This window comes from Petromyzon marinus, chromosome 31 (assembly GCF_048934315.1).
Source record: "Petromyzon marinus isolate PM22_M1 ecotype Great Lakes invasive population chromosome 31, UKy_Petmar_22M1.pri1.0, whole genome shotgun sequence".
NCBI lineage: Eukaryota > Metazoa > Chordata > Hyperoartia > Petromyzontiformes > Petromyzontidae > Petromyzon > Petromyzon marinus.
The window spans coordinates 14,151,210-14,171,645 of NC_133697.1; the positions used below are offsets into that span (position 1 = coordinate 14,151,210).

The 20,436-nt window shown below is 45.3% G+C and overlaps 1 protein-coding gene across 3 annotated transcripts; it reads left to right on the top strand.

Moving 5' to 3' along the window:
- The first annotated feature begins 13,262 nt into the window (after positions 1-13,262).
- On the top strand, positions 13,263-19,562 carry MAP10 (microtubule associated protein 10). 3 transcript variants are annotated; one of them, XM_032964154.2, is made up of 3 exons: positions 13,263-13,810; positions 15,268-18,072; positions 18,527-19,562. In XM_032964154.2, exons 2-3 carry the CDS (start codon positions 15,271-15,273, stop codon positions 18,689-18,691), a joined length of 2,967 nt encoding a protein of 988 aa, XP_032820045.2. In that variant the 5' UTR covers positions 13,263-13,810; positions 15,268-15,270; the 3' UTR covers positions 18,692-19,562. The 3 variants fall into 3 exon arrangements, with proteins under 3 accessions (XP_032820045.2, XP_032820046.2, XP_032820043.2); XM_032964155.2 differs by having other exon boundaries at positions 13,263-13,720; XM_032964152.2 differs by having other exon boundaries at positions 13,264-13,724.
- Positions 19,563-20,436: the final 874 nt, after the last annotated feature.

Here is a 20,436-nt window from a genome sequence, read left to right on the forward strand (position 1 = left end):
TTATATATTACTTGTTATATAACACAATTACTGCGCTATAGGAGAATACACTGTACAGGTATTTATCAAAACGTGTCTTAAAGCAATGCAATCAGAGCAACTTGACACAAAAATGTACACTAATGTACTGCCCACAAAAAAAAACTACTTTGGTGTCAATTGAGAAGTTGGCTCGGCACAGTCCCGGCACAGTCCCGCCACGGTCCCAGCACGGCTCGGTTGCGGGGTGGAAAAAAAGTACAGCACAAGGGTGGCAAGCGATCTCGGTTTGGCGAGATATCCGACAACCGCTCCTCACCACTGCCACGCCAGGCAAGCAGACGATCTTGAAGAAACCCAAAGCAGGTTTTTCCGTGGGTATGGAAGAACCCTCCCTCGGACCATCGTCCGGAGGGGTTCCGTATGTGCGCTGGTTCGCCATGTCCACCACTGGCAGGCTTTCCGAAGCGTTGCTCCACGTCACGGACGCCTCCCTGCAACTTGTCTCCTCCTCTGCTACGCTCGCCAATGGCAGGCCTGCAAATGCAAAGTGGCATTAAAGTTATGGTCCGCTCGGGTGTAAAATAGTGCGTGATTAGATAAAGATGGATACAGTGATACCCCGGTTTACGTCGGGGGATGCGTTCCCGAAAGGTCCGACGACGAATATCATCGAAACGACATCAACCGAAGCGGTTTACAGGGTAGTAGTCGGTGGTGGTGGTGGTAGTGGTGGTGGTGGAGGCGAAGGCTGAGAAGCGACGGATAACGAGAAAGGACGGACGACGGTGCTGTCAGCGACGTGAGTGTGGGGTTGAGGCAACGTTCATAAAGTGACGACGTATTTGCGAAACGACGTAAAATGGGGAGGCGTAAATGGCGTTGTTACTGTACAGTTTATAGAAATATTGCATGGCCACTTGGGTAGACAAGGGCTGTCTCGTGAAGCCTGACAACTGACGTAGATCTCAGCTGGCTGTCAGTGACTGAGTACTTTCGTGGATTTAAGCAGTCCACCCAGCCATATCGTAAATAATACATTATTTCCTTTAGTTTAAAACAGAATGGGGAAGCGGTGGTACACTGTGTTGAGCTTCCTGCGCTATGAACCCCGCGGTTTGAGCTTGATTCCCGACCACGGCTAACATCGGTGGCGAGTGATATCTGAACCATTCCTGGGCTCCGTATTCACCAATCCTCGCCGGCAAATCGGGGTTAATTATATCCCAACAAACCCACGTGGCTAACGCGGTGTTGGAGAGGTCCTCAATCAACAGTAGGAATGGGATACCCATAGGGCGGCGTTCTTCATTGCAAGGCCCGCAGGCCACTAGCGGCCCCTGGTGGCCTTTAGTGCGGCCCCTAACGTGCTGCTCTCGGCAGTACACAAATGTGAAAACACCCCCCACCATCATCATCATCATCGTGCTGCTGTCAAACCACTCGATGGTTTCAAATGGTGTGGCGGGCCTCACACTGACGATGTCTTATCGGCGAAAGCGTCCCCCCTCTGATAATGAGTGAAGAACACTGCCTTAGGCAATACTAAAAACGACCGCGGCATGCCAGTTGATATCCGTAATGTCATCTGCGGTGTAAGATGTCAGGGAGTGCCCTCACCAACTTCAGCAGGGGAGACGATCATCCCGAAAAAGACGATGATTCCTCCAGACAACAGGAGGGACGCCATCACGAGGAACGTGTACTGTTCCGCAATCAGAGACACGCGTATCATCATTCGTTTTAACGGTCTCATTTCCACTTTGCGTGCAATCTCTCTCGTAACTGTCCACTTTGCAACCTCGATTAAAATTTATGTCTCGAGCTTGCGTGCGTTCTCTAATCCACGTGCGTCTCTTTCTGCCTCTCAGTATAATTTCCAGTCTGCAGGACTCCGTGATTTTTTGCACACTTTCCATTTCCTATGTTAATGTTCACATGTCTGATCCATATGTTATTGGATTTGGAGGTCGTCTGCATTCATTATATTTTTAAAAAATACTTTTGAGCACAAACACGTGCTGGAAAGCACTAAAGAAACCATGCATATGCATGATTGTTCTTCCTTGTTTTTATGGAAGTTTCGTACTATCCCATTTACCCTCTAGGCATACATCAGAATAAAGTTCCATTCCAGATCTTTGGAACTGAATATCGACACAGAAAGTGAAATGGCCTAGAATTATTATCACAGGAATTTGCGAAACATCCTCCAAGGGCTTGTATATCTAATACAATCTGTAGGCTGTACTCTTTAAATACGATCGGAGGAGTGACTAGCTATTTCCGTCTGTTTGCCAGAGCATTTGAATGGCATTGGTGGTATGCAGCATTTGTTTAACAAGCCTGTTTCTGATGATGAGACCCAGAAGTTCAAAACCGGTCCAGTCTGTTCACCGCAGGATAACATTGGTCTGGAGAATCAATAGGCTGACTTACGAAAATTTATTTGTATTTACATGTGCAGTGAATAGAGGTTTGCATATATGTTCTACCCATAACACTCCACAGCATTGCATACTGAGTTCGTATACAAATACTATGACTCTCAGGCTGTTACAAAATAGGGGCTTAACTGATCAGATTCGTGACAGTTCGAGTTACCGACTGCCTGCCAGATGAACAGATTGACAGATAAAATGTACTTTGACTGACATACGGACGTCTGATAGGCAACCATGGATAAATGTGTCGACTGACATTTAGAAACATGCGTTGAAAATAAGTTAATACCTGAGTGGGCTTTGCCGAGTAGGATGGGAATGGTTTAGTTTTATTTGTATGATTATGGGTGATTTGTTTACATTTCTTGTGCTTTGCACTCCTGTTGTGTTTTTGTGACGTTTGTTGTTGTAAGGTTCTGACCCGCCCCTACTGGACATCTGTGAAAAAGAGCTTTATAGCTCATCGGATTCCTCGTGCAGTATAAATACTGATTCTGATTCTGAATGAAGGATCGACATAGTGGCACACGAGCCTCACCGTGCAGGTGTGTTCACTGACTTGAGCGTGGCTGTCATACCTCGTAGCCGTAGCTGATGACGGTGGAGACGAGCACAGCCCCCAGGATGTTTCCAATGCAGCCGCATGAGCTCCACACTCCATATATGAACCCACGGCTGGCAAAAATAAAATGTCAATGACGTGAGCAAAATGTAGCGGAAGGCGGAATCAATTATTTCGTGACGCTGCTGCTGCTGCTGCCGTATTGGCAGCGGTGTACAAGCACGATAAACAACTAAAACAACTCAACACATTTGTCAACAACGCTGCTTTAAAAGGGAAAAATATATATAAATAATCGACGTTTTGGGGTAATTACCGTTCATCGTAGCACATGGACAGAGAGGCCACAGAGGTAATGAATAAAGAGTTCGAGACTTGCACTCAGCACCTTCTCGTCTCAGTGATTTCGTAGCAATGACCGTGCGCTAAACGTCTCTACCTCTTGTTGCCAAACCAGTTGCCCATGATAGCCACAGTGCAGGGCCAGCCAGTGGACTGAACGAATCCGTTGAGGACCCAGAGGAAAGCGTAGAAGGGCATGTTGTAGAATCCCAGCCACTCCGTGACGCTCCCGAACACAAATGCCTGCGTGGGACAGGAATGCCGGTCACTTTACACGTTGAAGACTCGAAAAAGTTAACGCACGTTTCTTACTTAATTGAGAATCCGGTAGAGATTATCTCCTGTCTATAGCCCTGAGCCAGTGGTGGAATATTCCAACATTCTTACGGTGATTGTGAGTCTTTCCGTTGAACAATAATTATTCATTTCTCATGTAAATATACAGTACAGTAGTCACAATCTCAACCCGTCAGCTCCGTAGCAAAGGGGATAACAGCCAGGAATTATGCACGGAGATTCACATACACTTCTCTCGTTGTATGTCCTTCCAACATCGTAGTGCATTTGTATGAACGTGCAGTCACCCCAACAGCTGCAGATTGGCTTCGGCTCAATCAGATGTTGAGAAGTGTAATCGTGAGAGACGTAGAGCCAGAGGTTTCTTACCACCAAAGCAGATAACCACATGCCCACGGATAGCACCAACCGCAGGTTAAATCTATCGCTCAGAAATCCGCTGATGTATGATCCCTGAGTGAAAAACACCGACACGTACGTATACAATACATCGACAATTCTGCTGACCATTGTTATTATTCACACACACACAGTAAGAAGAGTTAACACTGCTCAGAGTGATCACTATTCAAATGCAAAGTCATACTTCTTAAGCGCATCAGGTTGCCACATCTGGGGTAGAAAAAAAAAACCCTGGCCTCGCTAACAGCACTTGCCCCAACAGTTTGTTAAAGGTTATACGGGGGATATTTGCCTTTGTACGTATGTCTTGCATGTTGAACTTCTTTCGCACCGTACATAGCCGACCGTGGTAGTCAGAGGTGCTGGCCAAGGACAACAAAATATATAGAAAGTTCTGAGCAAGTTTGGCCACTCATGGCCAGTATAGTTCAGCGTGGCGAAGGTGATGGCAGACCAAAATGCACGGGAATACGTCCATGATGTGATGCTGGCTCTGAGCACTGAATGCCGTGAATCAGGGCGTATCTCTGCGTCACCTACCAGGGCATAGGTGAAGAGGAATATTGTGTCAAGGGCACCGAGAAACAGTGACGCCTTTTCTTCATCGGGGAAGAGCGAGTGTGCTGACCAAATCTGCAGAGACCGATAGAGGATGCCAGTTTGTTTCCATGTTCACACACTGGGGAGGGTTAACGAAATATCATTGTTATATATATACGATATTACTTTGCACAGCATGGCGATTAACGCAACATCTACGTTCCATAACTTTGTAACTGTTTCATATTTTTATCAAATATATTTTTGTATTTGCAGCACAAAGTAAATATTGGCCAAAAGTTCCTCAACTGCAGTTCACTCAACATACACCTGCCGAAAGTATAAGTCATTCGTAAGTCGAGGACTGCCAGTACATATGTAAAGACGACTTGGACGCACTTGTCTTGAGATGGTTTCTTTATTAACGAGCCACGTGTTCACACTCGAACAGGCGGAGACCCCCACTGCAACAGCCCCGAGTCTCCAGCGCATCTCACTGATAGACGATCCGAGGCTACGCCCCCCCATTCCCGAACCTTCTCACTGGTTCTAGGCCACCTGCTCTACCAACAGACTCTACCGTCCTCTTCCGTCACCTGGCCACGGTCCTATTCTCGATCATTCCCATAGCCACCAATCCATTCGTACTGCAGGCTGACTCCCCTGTCATTACTTCCCGTAGCCACCAGTCCATTCGCCACTGCAGGCTGACTCCCCAGTCATTACCTCCTGCGGCCACTAGTCCATTCGCACTGCAGGCTGAAACCCTGTAATTACCTCCTGTGGCCACTAGTCCATTCGCACTGCAGGCTGACTCCCCTGTCATTACCTCCCGTAGCCACTAGTCCACTCGCACCGCAGGCTGACTCCCCAGTCATTACTTCCCGTAGCCACCAGTCCATTCGCACTGCAGGCTGACTCCCCTGCCATTACTTCCCATAGCCACTAGTCCACTCACACCGTGGGTTGACTCGACTGTCATTAAATATTTATTGTGCCTCTTCTCGTTTCACACCCACTGTCCTCGCATCCCGTTCCACAACATCCTTCCCTCTCACCCTCGGTCTCCCTCTACTCCTTCTGCCCAGAACCGATGGCATCTCCATAGCCCTGCTCATCGCGTCTTTGTGTTTCCTCAACACACGTCCAAAACCATATTTTCAACAGATGTCCACTGGACATTGGTGAAAAAGAGCTTGATGGCTCATTGGATTCCTCCAGTATAAATGAATATTCAAGTGTAAATACATATGCCAGTATAAATACATATTCCGATCTAAGTTCAGCCTCTCGTACCTTCTCGATCACGCTCGTAACCCCCTGCTATGACTCGAGCTTCGTGCAGGAGGAGAGATCCTGGTGCCTCTCTCACCTCGGGTGGACTGAGTGTTTCCCTTGAGTCGTTGATCCGCATTTGCGTCCACTCGCTGAGGAAGCTGACCTTGACGCAGCTCAAAGTTTTCCGCGTTGCGTTGAACAAAGCGTAGCTGTGAAACAGGTCGGCGAGTGTATCATGCGACCTGTGGACCGCTACTCCTGCCACAATACTCTGGCTCGATCACCTCAACGTAAAATCGGAGTCGTTGCTCTACGTCCGCATGCGCCATTCGAAGGGGGGTGTTTTTCATTTCTCAATTTGAAGCAAAGCAAATTATTGGAGCACATGTAAATACATAGAACCCGAGTATTATACCTGGAAAATGTGAGGAGGAAGATGCACAGATGATGCTGCGTGTATCCATGTCTGGTTAGAGCAGCATGCATTCTAGAGCCACTCCAAGCATCTGCTCTCGAGCAAGGAAACACAAGCAGCATTACAGATTGCTATGAACAGCACTCTCTGTCACGAACACATTGCCAACACAACTTTGAACCGGGCCCTCTGCAAGCAATGCCTGCTTACCGGGGGTAATACCCCTTATACAACACATTCCTCAGTGTCTTTGTTGGAGTACATTTGTGTTGAATTGACTTTTATTTTAAAGGATATAATCTCGACAGCTATGCATGTGCGAAAAACGATGGCACAAGACCGTGACACGTGGAGGCATTGGGTTACCTGACGCGTCAGTGACGCGGGGCAGACTAAGTGCTCAGCACGTTTTTTGTAAAGATCCCCGCGGAACTTAAATACATGACCTTCTGTTGTGTATAAAATAGAATAAATACAGTACGTTGTACATGCTGTGCCACTCAAACCTCGATTAGCATGGTTGGCTACATACGGTGTGAAAGAAGTTCAACAGACATACACATCGATGAAACCCATCCAGTAGAATTCCTCACGATACCTCGTGTGTGTGTATTTGTCGTTCTATCAGAACAGCTAAGACTGCTCTCTATCATTCATTATTAACGAAAGATACATTAATGGGCACCCTGTATATTATGTGGCATTTTTTTTACAATATTTTATATTATATACGGAACACACGAGATTAACGTATTACCTCCATTGCTCTCTTTTAGTGCTCTATAAGGTGGTGTCGAGGGAGGGCACTTTCCAATAATAATAATAATATCTGATCGGCTCAGCCCTGGCGATGTATTGCTCACGACACTGCACGTGGAGTGGCCTTCACTCGTGGAAGCTCCAGAGGGAACTTTAGTAGAACCCCCTCTCGAGGGCATATTGGCCTCCTCTTGCACACAGGTCAGACCTCTCGAGTAAGAGGTGGAAGGACCCCACACTTTACCCCACGGCACGTGACCTGCCCGTTTGAACTGCCGAGTGAACCGAGGCAGTGGGATATAAGGGGCCGTCCATAAATGACGTCACGCGATTTTTGACCCCCCCCCTAGTCACACGGCGTCACAAAAAGTCAGACCCCCCTCAAATATGACGTCAAAAAGCTCTGCCCCCCCCCCCCCAAAAAAAATAAAACATGCTTCAAATCGCTTTAAACTATTGTCATTGTAGTGCGTATTTAATGTGGCGCTGCACTCTGATGTTGTAGGAGAAAACATTTATTAAAAAGTCAAACTTAATTAAGTAAAAGGCGTTGTCTATATTTATTTAAAGTTGCGCATTTTCATGTGACGTCACATTTCTGACCCCCCCCCCCTCTCTCGTCACGCATCGTCACAAATGTCAGACCCCGCCCCCCTAGGTTTCGTGACGTCATTTATGGACGGCCCCTAAGACACATGAACAGTGCCTGACAGTCCAGCAGTGCAGCGCAGTATTTGCTTGATCAACGAGATTCAGCTGATGAGGCTAAACCGGTCCACGGTTTGCATGCTTTAACAAGTGTGGATGTTTAACCCAAGTCTGGCGGGTAAGCCCAGTAGCTGACTAATGATACTTGATTTTGAGATACGGAGTCGAAGGTATTGATTCATGTATTCACCATAATGATCCATTACAGCACTTGATGTTATATAATAATACTCATTATAATAATTGACACTGCTTTGTCAATTTACGGCAGGGTGGAGGTCTGAGGCATTGCCTGCCGTGTTGGCTATGGGAATTATTGGACCAAATATAGCAACGTGCCCTGCCCAGGAACACTTACCATACTATTCTTAACAGTTTGAATGATGGCATTAATGTGTGTCTATTCACTAATCCACGTGTTCATCTCTCTCTCTCACACACAATATCACTTCAAACATTATCTTACGTAAACGCAACTTGTAACATCGCCAAATGATGACAAGATTACGTTTTTGGAGACTGGCTCTACGCAGAAAATAATTCAAAGGTCTGTTAGATTTTAGGTTTTAATTATTTCATCAGGAAGGGCCCGGATGAGCTGTTCTGCTCTATTTGATGGCTATCCTGCGACGGTATAGATGTTGTACAGTACAGATCACATTTACGATCATTGTTACGTAGGTCGCGATACAAACAGCGAGTATTGGCACTAGTTGAGGAAGAGAGGAACTTGTCTATCCGTACGAAAAGCAAAACAAACATGAGTACGACATTCTTTTTTGAACAAAAATAAAGGATGCAAAACGTAGTCATGAATAATCAAGCCGTAGTGTTGATGTGACTTACGAAAAATTATTTACATTATACATGGCAAACTAAAATAATCGAGTTTCCACAATGGGCATTTGCAATAAAATTTAAATAATTCCAAAATGTCACACTTCAGATATGGAAATGGATTATAATTTGTATTTATTTTGTTTATGACCGTGACTCATCTGCGATCATACAAGAACTTCAACATGCATACATCCGAGTGAGGCACAATCCAACATGCCATATGGCTCATGGATATTGTTTTAGATGCCCTAACCAGGTGAGGACCCTACGAGACAACATTATGTTAAATAATTCCATACCTGACGAATATTAGAGTGATATAATAATTTCAACTTGTAACACGCCACAGCATTTGCTCACTTCGTAGAGAATGCAACTCGGGAGGCCAGCCGGGCGGTTAGCCGGTGCCAACAATTGCCCAATCTCTGCGGTCCCCTATGTATTAAAATGTTTACAGCCAAATTAATCATTCTTGATTTGAAGCTTTCGTGACTGCAGGAATCCATACCATTTGGTTATTTCGGCAAAGTCACGCAGGTATAAAATAAAATAAATCACTATTTTTATACCTACGTGACTTTATCGAAATTAATTAACGCTTAGATATGGAAATAAATCGGAGCACCAAGCGAAAACCTACACGTGTGAGGGCATAACATCTCCCACGTGTGCAGTACAGTCCTGCCTTCTGGCGAGCCAGGGTGTCACGGCACGGTGATGATCACGCGGAGGGAGTTTCGCGAGATTTGTAATCCACCAGGGAGGCTTTCGCCGACACATAAAGAGCATTTTTGTTAACTATAAAAAAAAGTTTAATGTTACATTTTTCAAGTTTGGGAAAATGTGTTTTGATAAGTGCACATTCACCGACTACACAGTGAACACGTTTTAAACTACATTTATTTCCACGACAACACATCACAATGCCTCAACATATACAACAACATATATACACACATACTGAACTATTTAAAACACTATTTATACATTAATTTTAAAATAAAACTTATTTTAAAATAAAACTTATTTTAAAATTTCCACACATATTCAACAAGATAAAATGAGATTAAGAAATATACATCATTGTATAAATGTTGAAATGTGCCTGAAATCACGGGGCTACATGTTAAAACGACGCAAAAAGCCATTCACACAAATTTGTAACTGACTCAAAACAAGTCGACGTCTTCTACTTATTTCCAAACAATAATTGTCTGCCCTTTATTACTCACCTAGAGATACCTGAAGAATAACAGCATGAAGACAAACAGAAATCCAATGTGAAGGTCGATTTTTTCTTCTTCTTCTTCTTGCGAGAACTCAAGAAAGCAAGCCTCGTGCTGCGGGTCAGGGGACAGCTGGTATGCGTCTGTGCCCGTGCGCTGCTTCTTAAGAGACAACGCGTGCACGATCTCGACCCAGTGGGGCTTTCTCAAAGGTCTTACCTTCGTATGCAAAGCATGGTTTAGGACTTTCCTGGATGTGTGGCCACCAGAACTACCGAGGGTGCTGTTTCGGTATGCGGCTGAAAGGTGCGGCCAGGAGATGGCAGTGCTGAATGTCACCAAGACAAAGATCCCCCGTATAGCCTTAACAGACTGTTGGGGCAAGTGCTGTTAGCGAGTACCGACGAAGGCCGGCACGGCACACGAGGGGGTAGGTAGCGGGCAGACCACGCCCGGCCGCCTTTGTCTCCCGAGTGGCGATGTTTACACACCACACTAGGCACTAATTTGAGGCTGAATCGACCTAGGGGAGGCCCAGGAGCGGTTCACATAATCGCCACCGGTGTTTGCCGTGAGCGGGAATCGAACTCGGGTTCGTCGCACAGAGCGCTAACCGCTGCACCACCGCTCCCCCGAGTGTCTCGCACACGCATCCCCATGGGATATTTATGGGGGTCTCCGATTTTCCTCTCTACATGAAACCAACCAACCACTCGTTCATGGTGCTGACCAAACACCCCATTCCTGAAGCCTCCCAAGAAGCAAGTCTTGAGACTCAGTGGGGTTTGTCTCGGTAAATAATTGGCAAAATGCAACAGAGGACACGGTAGAATCCCAATTCTGCGTCATATGGAACATTAAAAAAAAAACGGAACGTCTTTAAAAAAAGTAAAACTTCATAGAAAATCCTGTAGAGGCGTTTATCAAAGTGACGATGCGAATCAACACGTTTAGTCTTCGTAACCACATCACCTGGACATTTCAAGCCAACGTAGAAGGATTTTCTCTTACATTTTAAGACATTTTCTTTTATAGGATTCGCAGCATCGGTAAACGTTTTCAACTAATTCACAACTCGTCATCTGCATACTCTTTGTTTTTTTTTCGGTAAAGTCACGTAGGTAAAATAAAATAAATGAAAACAACTAAATTAAATCACGACGTTTCGGAGGCAACACAAGCTTCCGTCGTCAGGTGGAACCCGTCACAGCAAAATTGCTGTATCAAGTCATCTGCAGATTACAGCTGGTATATTGTGTCGGTAATGTGGTTGTGAATGACTGAATATAGAACTTTAAACCAACGTTGTCACGGTATGAACAACCTACTTCCTGATTACATCCAATACCCATTCTTACTACGTTCTATTATTTAATCATTATTAACCTGAGTTGTGTAACGTATTCTGAAATTTCATGTAAGTGTATTCAAATTTTGGAAGGTTATTTCATTCTTTGTTTAATCGGTTTTTCCGTGTTTGGTCTTTTGGGTTTGTCCCAAGTGTTGAGCACATCTTGTTTTCAGATTTTATCACGCACTAAGGGTTCGTCCATAAATGACGTCACGCACCTAGGAGGGGGTCAGACATTTGTGACGATGTGTGACGAGGGGGGGGGGGGGGGTGAGAAATGTGACGTCACATCAAATTGCGCAACTTTAAATATAGACAACACGTTCTACTTAATTAAATAGACTTTTTTTAATAAATGTTTTCTCCTACAACATCAGAGTGCAGAGGCACATTAAATACGCACAACAATGACAATAGTTTAAAGCGATTTGAAGCATGTTTTATTTTCAAAATGGAAATATGGTTTTGGGGGGGGGCAGAGCTTTGTGACGTCATATTTGAGGGGGGTCTGACTTTTTGTGACGGCGTGTGACGGGGGGGGTGGTCAAAAATCGTCCAAAATCACGTGACGTCATTTATGGACGGCCCCTAACTTGCGCTCCATCTTCAGGAGTTGAAATCTTTACCACTAGAAGCCACATTTCCTTAAATTAATTTATTTTACTGAAGCGCAGACTAACATCTTCACGAAATAAATAATGAACATCAAAGTAACACCTGCAGCCACCACAATTCACATTTGCTGATCTGATCTAATACTCATAATATAGCTGTTAGGAAAGTGGAGTTTATCTACGACAGTGCCGGATTATCCTAGTAGTAAAAGTATCTACATATTCTACGGGCCCCGCACTTTCAAGGGCCCCGCGCTAAACGCTTTCAAGCTATCAATTCCGGTTCAGTGATTGTGTACTAGCTCTATTACTATAGTACTATACCGCCTTCAACTTTTACGAACAACTGGGTGTTTAAGGTTAGCGATTTGTCGTATTATCTGGCTGTATTGTAAATGAAAAAATACAATTACTTTACTATGCAAGTAAGAAATTTGTGATTTAAAGCTTTCGTGACTGCAGTAATTCATATTCTTAGCTCTTTCGGTAAAGTCACGTTGAAGGGAAACAATAAATAATGAAATATATATAAAACAATAAAAATTCTTACGACGTTTCGACCATAACACAAACGGTCGTCATCAGGTGTGTGATGACGACCGTTTGTGTTATGGTCGAAGCGTCGTGAGAATTTTTATTGTTTTATATATATATATTTTATTATTTTATTGTTTCCCTTCAACGTGACTTTACTGAAAGAGCTAAGAATATAAGAAATTTGTGTTCTAATATTTATGCGTTTTTATTTATTTATTTCGGGTGTCTTTATAATATATGCTACAGGCCCCGCACGAGCTTAATCCGGCACTGATCTAAGAGATTTAATATGTGACTCTGAGGGTCAAAGTACTCTGTGCAGGAGTCACGTTGCATAGGGATCGAGCGCGTCTGTTTACATTTGCCACGTGGACCAGCTAAACGCCACACTAACGTGTTCTGCCCGGAGAACACGTGAGTCACCGTTTAACACCATTTTACTAAAGACCCACGAACGTTGATGCAGGATACAAACTGGCTCTTAGACAGTACAGTACTGGACAATCAATCAGTGCCACGTGTACGCCGTGGCAGAAATCCGATGCGCTATAAAGCTCTTTTTTCTTTACAGACGTCCAGTCGGGACTGTAAGAAATGTTTTAATACAACAAAAGCCCCACAATACGCGATGATCAAGCACCATTGCACGAAACGTCGACTAGTGCAGTATGTGTATAATTTTTTCTTTCAAAAATGATGTGCTATGAAGAAGGGCCATTGCCCGAAACGTCTTCTCGCAATGTGCTGGGGGGGATTCTCAGTGCATTGGCTCTGTCCCCCTGAGTAAGATGGCGGCCGTCGTCCACACCTTTGTGACGTCACGCGCTGTCGGTTACGCCGGGCCTGCATCGATTCAGCCCATCAGCGAATTCGTAAAAGGGAAATCGATTCAAGCGTGGACGATGTCAGAATGGGTGTTCAAAGAACACCAAGGTTATATTTTTTAAAAATACTATATAGAACCATGAATTATAAATACGAATCGAGTGAAATATCGCAAGATACTTTTGTTTGATATCTAGGCAATGGATTAGCCCCTGCGATTCAATCTGTTGACAACGGTCCTGAATCACGATTCGATTAAAACAAATCTGTTCCCTTCAAGGTATCCTGCTAGTAATCCCTGCGATATCTGTGCGGTCCGTCCCGTGTGCTCTGTCGCGTAGGCTTAGAACAATCACCCCCCCCCCCCCCCCCCGTGTAAACTCCGCAAAGCTATGGTGCGATATTAAGAAAACAAAATCGAATTGTGCTGCTCCGGAGTCGACTTGCGTAATCGATAGAATCGAGAGCGCCGTGTGTGTGTGTGAACCCATCCGTCCGTTGGCCGTTCGCCTCGATCGTCGATCAACTTTTTCTCGAGCCACAGTTGCAACCAACCAACCAACCTTCGTCGTCATCATCCTGCAACTTCGTCAAACAGCAAGTCGGTAAATGGCGACAGCTTTATAATCCCTGCAGCTGCCTTGAATGAAGCTTTGCATGTTCGCATGTCGTTGGTTTGCTACGAAGAGAGGTTCGTCGCCCGAAACGTCGCCTATTGCTATCACAACGAACGTTCTACTTTTGATTTAAAGCTTTCGTGACTGCAGGGATTCATATTCTTGGTTCTTTCGGTAAAGTCACGTAGAAGGGAAACAATAAAATAATTAAAAAATATATTATTTTATTATAATAAAAAATATTATTTTAATAATAACAGCGGCAATTAATGGGCAGCGGTAATTGACGAGCGGTTGATTTTAGCAACAAAAACATTGCGGGGATCACAAAAAAGATCTCCAAAATCTTGAATAAACACAAGATCCAGGTCCATTTCAACACATTACATAAAATTCGTGATCTGGTTCCGTCTGTAAAAGATGTGATTCCGGACATACAATACCCTGGTGTCTACAAACTAAGTTGCCTCTGTGGTAGTAGTTACATTGGAGAAACCAAACGCCATGTCTCGGACCGCATTCGTGAACACAAAGCAGACCTTAAACACGGTAGGACCAACACCTCGGCCGTGGCAGATCATTGTTATAATTCAGTAGGCTCACATGACATTGACTTCTCAAAGACAGAGGTTCTTTGTAAGCCATCTGGCTACCATGAGAGATTCGTTCATGAGGCTATCCACATATACAAGCACAGAGACAATTTCAACCGAGAAGATGGATTCTGGCTTAGCAATCATTGGAAAGATTTGATAAACCATTTCAGGTCTTAATTGATTGTTCACGCTTACAGTGGCTTTCAGACAGCATACATTAATTTTTCGTCTCCCCCCTCTTTTCAGAACATAGATGGACTAGTCCTAAATAAATTGCCAAATCGCTGCGCGTGGCGCTGACGTTTTTTTATAAATAAATAAACCGTTTAAAAATAAATAAATTTATGCAAACCGACACACCTGATGACGACCGTTTGTGTTATGGTCGAAACGTCGTGATAATTTTTGTTTTATATATTTTATTATTTAATTGTTTCCCTTCAACGTGACTTTACCGAAAGAGCTAAGAACATACTCTGGTAATAAAGAAGGCTGTCTCAGGTGTAGACCAATCAGTTACAAAGACAATGCATTTATTACCAGAGCATATTTCTGTTTCGATTTAAAGCTTTCGTGACTGCAAGGATTCATCTTCTTTGGTTCTTTCGGTAAAGTCACGTAGAATGAGAATAAAATAATAAATTAATAAAATAAAATAACACGATAAAATTCTCACGACGTTTCGGCCACAACAGAAGAAGGCCGCTTGTGTTGTGGCCGAAACGTCGTGAGAATTTTATTGTGTTATTTTATTAATTTATTATTTTATTCTCATTCTATGTGACTTTACCGAAAGAACCAAAGAAGCATATTTTTGCTTCCTTGCAAAATGTTTCTGTTTGGTGTTTGAACATCTTAACTCCTGTTTTATTGCCAGAAAGCGTAAAACCTTTTTTTTTATTAAAGCTTTGTCGCCCTTTAACCCCCGACATCAGACGATGTCGCTCTTCTCGCTGGAGCTGCTGGTGGAGCTCATGGTGCTGGACGCGTCGCGGGCTCCGTGCGTCTCTCCCGGCGTGGCGCTGCGCCTCCTCGACTTCCCCACGCTCTTGGTGTACGCGGCTGGCAAAGAGAACGACAACAGCATCGCCATCACCAACAGCAGCAGCAGCAACGTGAAGGAGTTCCACTTTGGCAGGGGCAAGTCCTGCCTCTTCAAGATGTGCCCGCACTCTCTGCGTGCCCACTTGTCCACAGCGCCCCTGTACGCCATGGTGGTTGACGTGTGCGGCGGTGGCGATGGCCCGGCCACGCCAGCCCCACCCGGGCGGGCACCCGGGAGGCGGACGGACCCGGGGACGGGAGGGGCGCACGCCGAGGCCGCGGACGAGAGGCCGCTCGCGCCGTTGCCCCGCCTGGTAGCCACCGCGTCGGTGTCCCTGGCTGGTGCCGTGGACCAAGCACACGGCGGCAAGAGAGGGGTGTACGACCTGCGAGACCTCATGGGCAGTGCCGTCGGCCGCCTGCATTTGGCTTTCAGGCTGCTGGACCTGGGGCGCTCGAGTCTGCTGCCACACCTGGGACAACACCTGGAGCCACGCCTGGGACCACACGTGGCCCTCTCCGAGACCACCTCGTGGGTGGTGAACGGGGGTCCGGCCACTGCGAGTTGGAGCGCCGCTGGCCTGGTCTCCACTGAGGACGGGGTCGGGGTGGCCAGCAAGCCGGTGGCGATTCCTCGGGGACGAGGCCACGTGGAGGTGACCTCTGCAGAGGATAACGACACGGCTGTGATAATGAAGAGGGCATCTGCCGGTGCCGAGGGAGATGGGGATGTTCACAACAGGGGCGACGTGGTGGTCGTTTCCACCGTGGATCCCGCAGCCAAGTTCAAAGTGCGTCCTGGGTCGCAGGACCAGCTTAAACCGACCCAGCAGCAGAAAGCGAGGGCATCGGATGAAGAAGATGAAGTGTTGACTGAGAGCGGCCTTGTGGATAATGTGTTTTGCCCTCCTCCCCTTTTTTACAGTCATTCGACCGATGATTGTCAAGAAATCGATGGTGGTAATGTGGAACAGGCATATTTGGAGGAGCTGCCACAGGCAGCTGTGATTGATGAAGGTGATGTTGAAGACGTCTCTGTGGAGGTTGGGCCACCAACGGGACCAGTTGAAAAGGAGAGTAATGAAGCTGCCTCTGTCCCCCAGAAACCGAACCCCTCCGCTAGGGCCAGAGTTCCGGTGTCCCAGAGAGAAAGCGCCGGTGCAGTTGGCAGTGCTCTAAGTCAGTTGCCTCTGTTGAGTGCTCTGCTGACTGAACTGGCCTTGCTAAACGGCCAAGGTGGACAGCTGGGCAACCTTACAAATGTACAGCAGGGATTTCAGAGGCTTGGTCAGCAGAGGGACACTGAACTCGTGCACACGGGGCGCCAGAGAGCGCGCCAACATTCCCCAGTCGCGGCCAACAACAGGCAATTGTCGACGGAGGGTCGACGGTCCATTACACCCACGCGGCAAGGGAGACCGAAATCTGTTTCTCCAAAGCCGAAAGCCAGTGCCAAAGTAAAAATGCAGCGTGGCGTTAAGGAGCGGGAAAAGTGCAACCAGCCACCCGAGGTGAAGAAAAAGAAGCTCATGTACGGGATTACGAACACCCTCCGACTGCGTTTGCAGAAGACCAACCCCGACCTCCTTTTGAAGCAGGAGAGAATGGAGGCGCAACGGAAGCGAGAGATGGAACGCCTCAAGCCCAAAGCTGGGAAGTTCGGAATATCGGGCCCAAAGGGAAGGTCTGGAAAGAAATCAAAGCAACCCCATCGCCAAAGCACACCCATCGATGAGTACGTAGAAACATTAATAGAAAGCAGCCTGGATGTGGATTCCCCTCGTTCAGAAAAAGAGTTTCTCAAACTTTCTACGCCAGTGCCCGTCGCCAGAGCACGTCTGGAGAAGATAGCCGAAGTGGACAGCAGTTCAGGCCACACATGGAGCCACCATGAGCCACCGCCGCCATTAGATTCTTCATTAAAGGACTTGGAGGAGCCTATCTTTGATGCCCAGCCTTTGTCAATTAGAGACCTTGAGGTGAAGGGACCAGGTGGTGCATTATCCGTGCGACTACCTAGGGCACCATCACATCACTCACAGCCCAGTTGGAATAGTGATGATGATGATGAATTTGAACATGGTTATGAGTTTGAGGTTGATATTCCCCCTGCAGTTGTAGGGAGGATGACGCCAGAGGAGCAGTCTTCTAACCGAGAGTGGGGTGATCGGGAGAGAGAGAGTCCTGTAAAGTACAGTGACGACTACGCCAGCGGCCACGACCCCCACTACTCCGAAGACTTTGCTTCAAGTCCAGAACCCACCAGCCGACAATCAAGTGCATTTAAGAGCAGCCCAGAGCCACATGCACTTTCCCGCGCACCAGAATCCGACGCAGACTCCACTTCTACAGAGTCCGATCACAATGTTGTTCCAAAGAAGTCAAAAAATGTATTGCGAGAGACATTCGCCGTGAAGAAATTCCAAGAGGTTTCGGAAAGTTTAGAGGACGAACAACCTGTTGAGGAAAAGGGGAGAGGCAGATCAGTAGTTCGTGAGGATTCGTCCGATTCGGATCGGTCTGGCCTGTCGGATCGCTCCACTGGCCGATGGAAAGGAAGCCAAATGGGTCACAAGTTTGTAGGTGCAGTGCCATCGGTGAAACCCGCTGTCAGCCCCAGGGTGGCCTTGCTTCGGAAGATATCGACACTGGAGAGCTCTTCTCTAGAAGAGAGTCAATCACTCCGCACTTCTCAGGTAGTTGCTCGGGTTGGTGGATCACGTTGATTTTTTTTAACTCGCTGGGCTGTGATACTGGCAAAAAGGGTCCCATCAATTGTGACTGGTCATTGACAATGTATGCCAATTCCATTCGTGTAAAAGCTGTCACGAGAGAGTATCTTGTTGAAAGAGGCCAACTTGCCTACACATTTTCAAATGTCTACAAATAGACCAAGACAAATGGCATAGCGTATTGATTGCACATTTTCTCTGCTTTGCAAAAAGTACCATTTCATATAGTACACACTAACTTGAAATACATGTTGGCCACACAGCATGGGAAAAAAAACAATTTCGTGCGTACATGTTCACGCCGAGCTGCTTTTCCTTTCTGAGCTGCATTTAAAATGTGACTCGCACAGACGGCCTCAAAGTGCTGACGTCTTACCACAGAATTGCCGTTGTGATTTGTCTTTCTGTCTGTGTCCAGGTGAGCTCATACGTTCCCTCCAATCTATCGGACCTGGAGATGTCGAACCCAAGTGCCCTGCAAGAGGGAGGGCGATTGAGCAGCCTCGACACTGTGGATGAGAACCTCCCAAAGGCAATCTCTGAGCTCAAGTTGGCTACCAAGCTTCCTGGGTACACCATGTGAAAAGAAGGGCCTGCATTTAATTCCCGAAAGAACTACGCTGCTATTCTGGTGTTTATATTGTTCCATCGAACGTCAACTGTGGACTCGGTGTATACTACAACTACACTTGTATTTTGATTTAAAGCTTTCGTGACTGCAGGGATTCATATTCTTGGTTCTTTCGGTAAAGTCACGTAGAAGGGAAACAAAATAATAAAAATATAAAAAATATTTTATATTTCTATTATTTTATTGTTTCCCTTGATGAGTACAATGCGTTGATAAGAGGGCGTTTTGTCAAATTGTCTTCAACACATTTAAAAATATTTATTATTTTATTGTTTCCCTTCTACGTGACTTTACCAAAAGAACCAAGAATATAACTACACTTATCATTGGTCTTGGTATGGGAGGACAGTACCAGAGATGAGTACAATGCGTTGATAAGAGGGCGTTATGTCAAATTGTCTTCAACACATTTAAAATATGATTTTGATTATCCGCTATATTACATTAACAGGATTCATTTATCGTAGCATTCAAATATGGTAATCTTTTTGTCTGTGAATGTGCCACTTATTTGGATAGCTCATCCGCGGCAATTTGAATTAACTGGATCGGCTGTATCAAGTGTACAATCAGAGTTGCAGACAAAAGTGATGCGGATAAATGTACCGTAGTTTTGGATTGAGAAAAACAGAAAAATAGCCTTTTATATGATGGCAACAAGATAATTGATGTTTGTGTGCGTGTGGTGTTTGTATTAATTAATCTTGTTTGGTTTTTATATTTACCATCCATCAACACTAATTTATTAAAATGTATTCTAAGAACAATTCCTTGCGTGAGATATAATGTATTTTCATATGTTAATAAAAGGCAGCTTGTCAGACCCTATAATCTATTCGTTATACACATCTACATATTTTTTTATATTTCACTTTCCTAATAGGAAGAAATACCCTTTTGATTTTTTTCTTCCAGTTTTGAAGTTTTGTCTAAATTAAGCGACATGCGAGGTGCAGTGGTGGTGCAGTGGTTAGCCCACTGCACTATGAATCTGCTGACCTGAGTTTGATCTCAGGGCCACAACTTGAGTTGGGGACCAGAGTCATAACTATGGGGTGGCCACCGTTGTGTGAAGTGGCTCAGCGGTTTACTTCAACTTGACTCAATTTTGAAGGTTGCTCGTTCAAATTCCGGTCATGGGTTGACTTGGCCCATCATACTCTGGAGTTGATCAAGTAAGTACTGCTCAAAGGGAAGGCAACAATGATCGTCACATTAATAGACTGGAATATGGACTCTCCCTTGCAGGATTAAGGCCTTAATACATTAGGGCAATATAGGGCAATCTTTGCTCGCAATTTCCCCCGGCATTACATTTGATATGAGCAACTCGGGAAACCTGATTACACATTGGCATGTAGTTTTGTCTAGCCAAATAATGCATCGTGTAGTTTGTTAACATTTTGTTGATGAACAATGGTTAATATACAGGCTTGACCGTTGAGTTTAATGTGATTGTGATTATAATATTTCATCCTAGTTGTCCGCTAGAGGGAGCAGAGATCAGATTTGTCCAGGTTTTTGGGCAACTACACACTGTTTAGCAATACTCAGGAGTGATGCGATCCCATTGATCCTTTAACCAGGAGGACATTGACTCGAGATTTTATTTGATAGTGTGGACTTCAAATTGCGTTTAAAACCTTTGTGAGATACAGCACCAATGTTTTGGGACAGTGTTCCATGCAAAATGATGT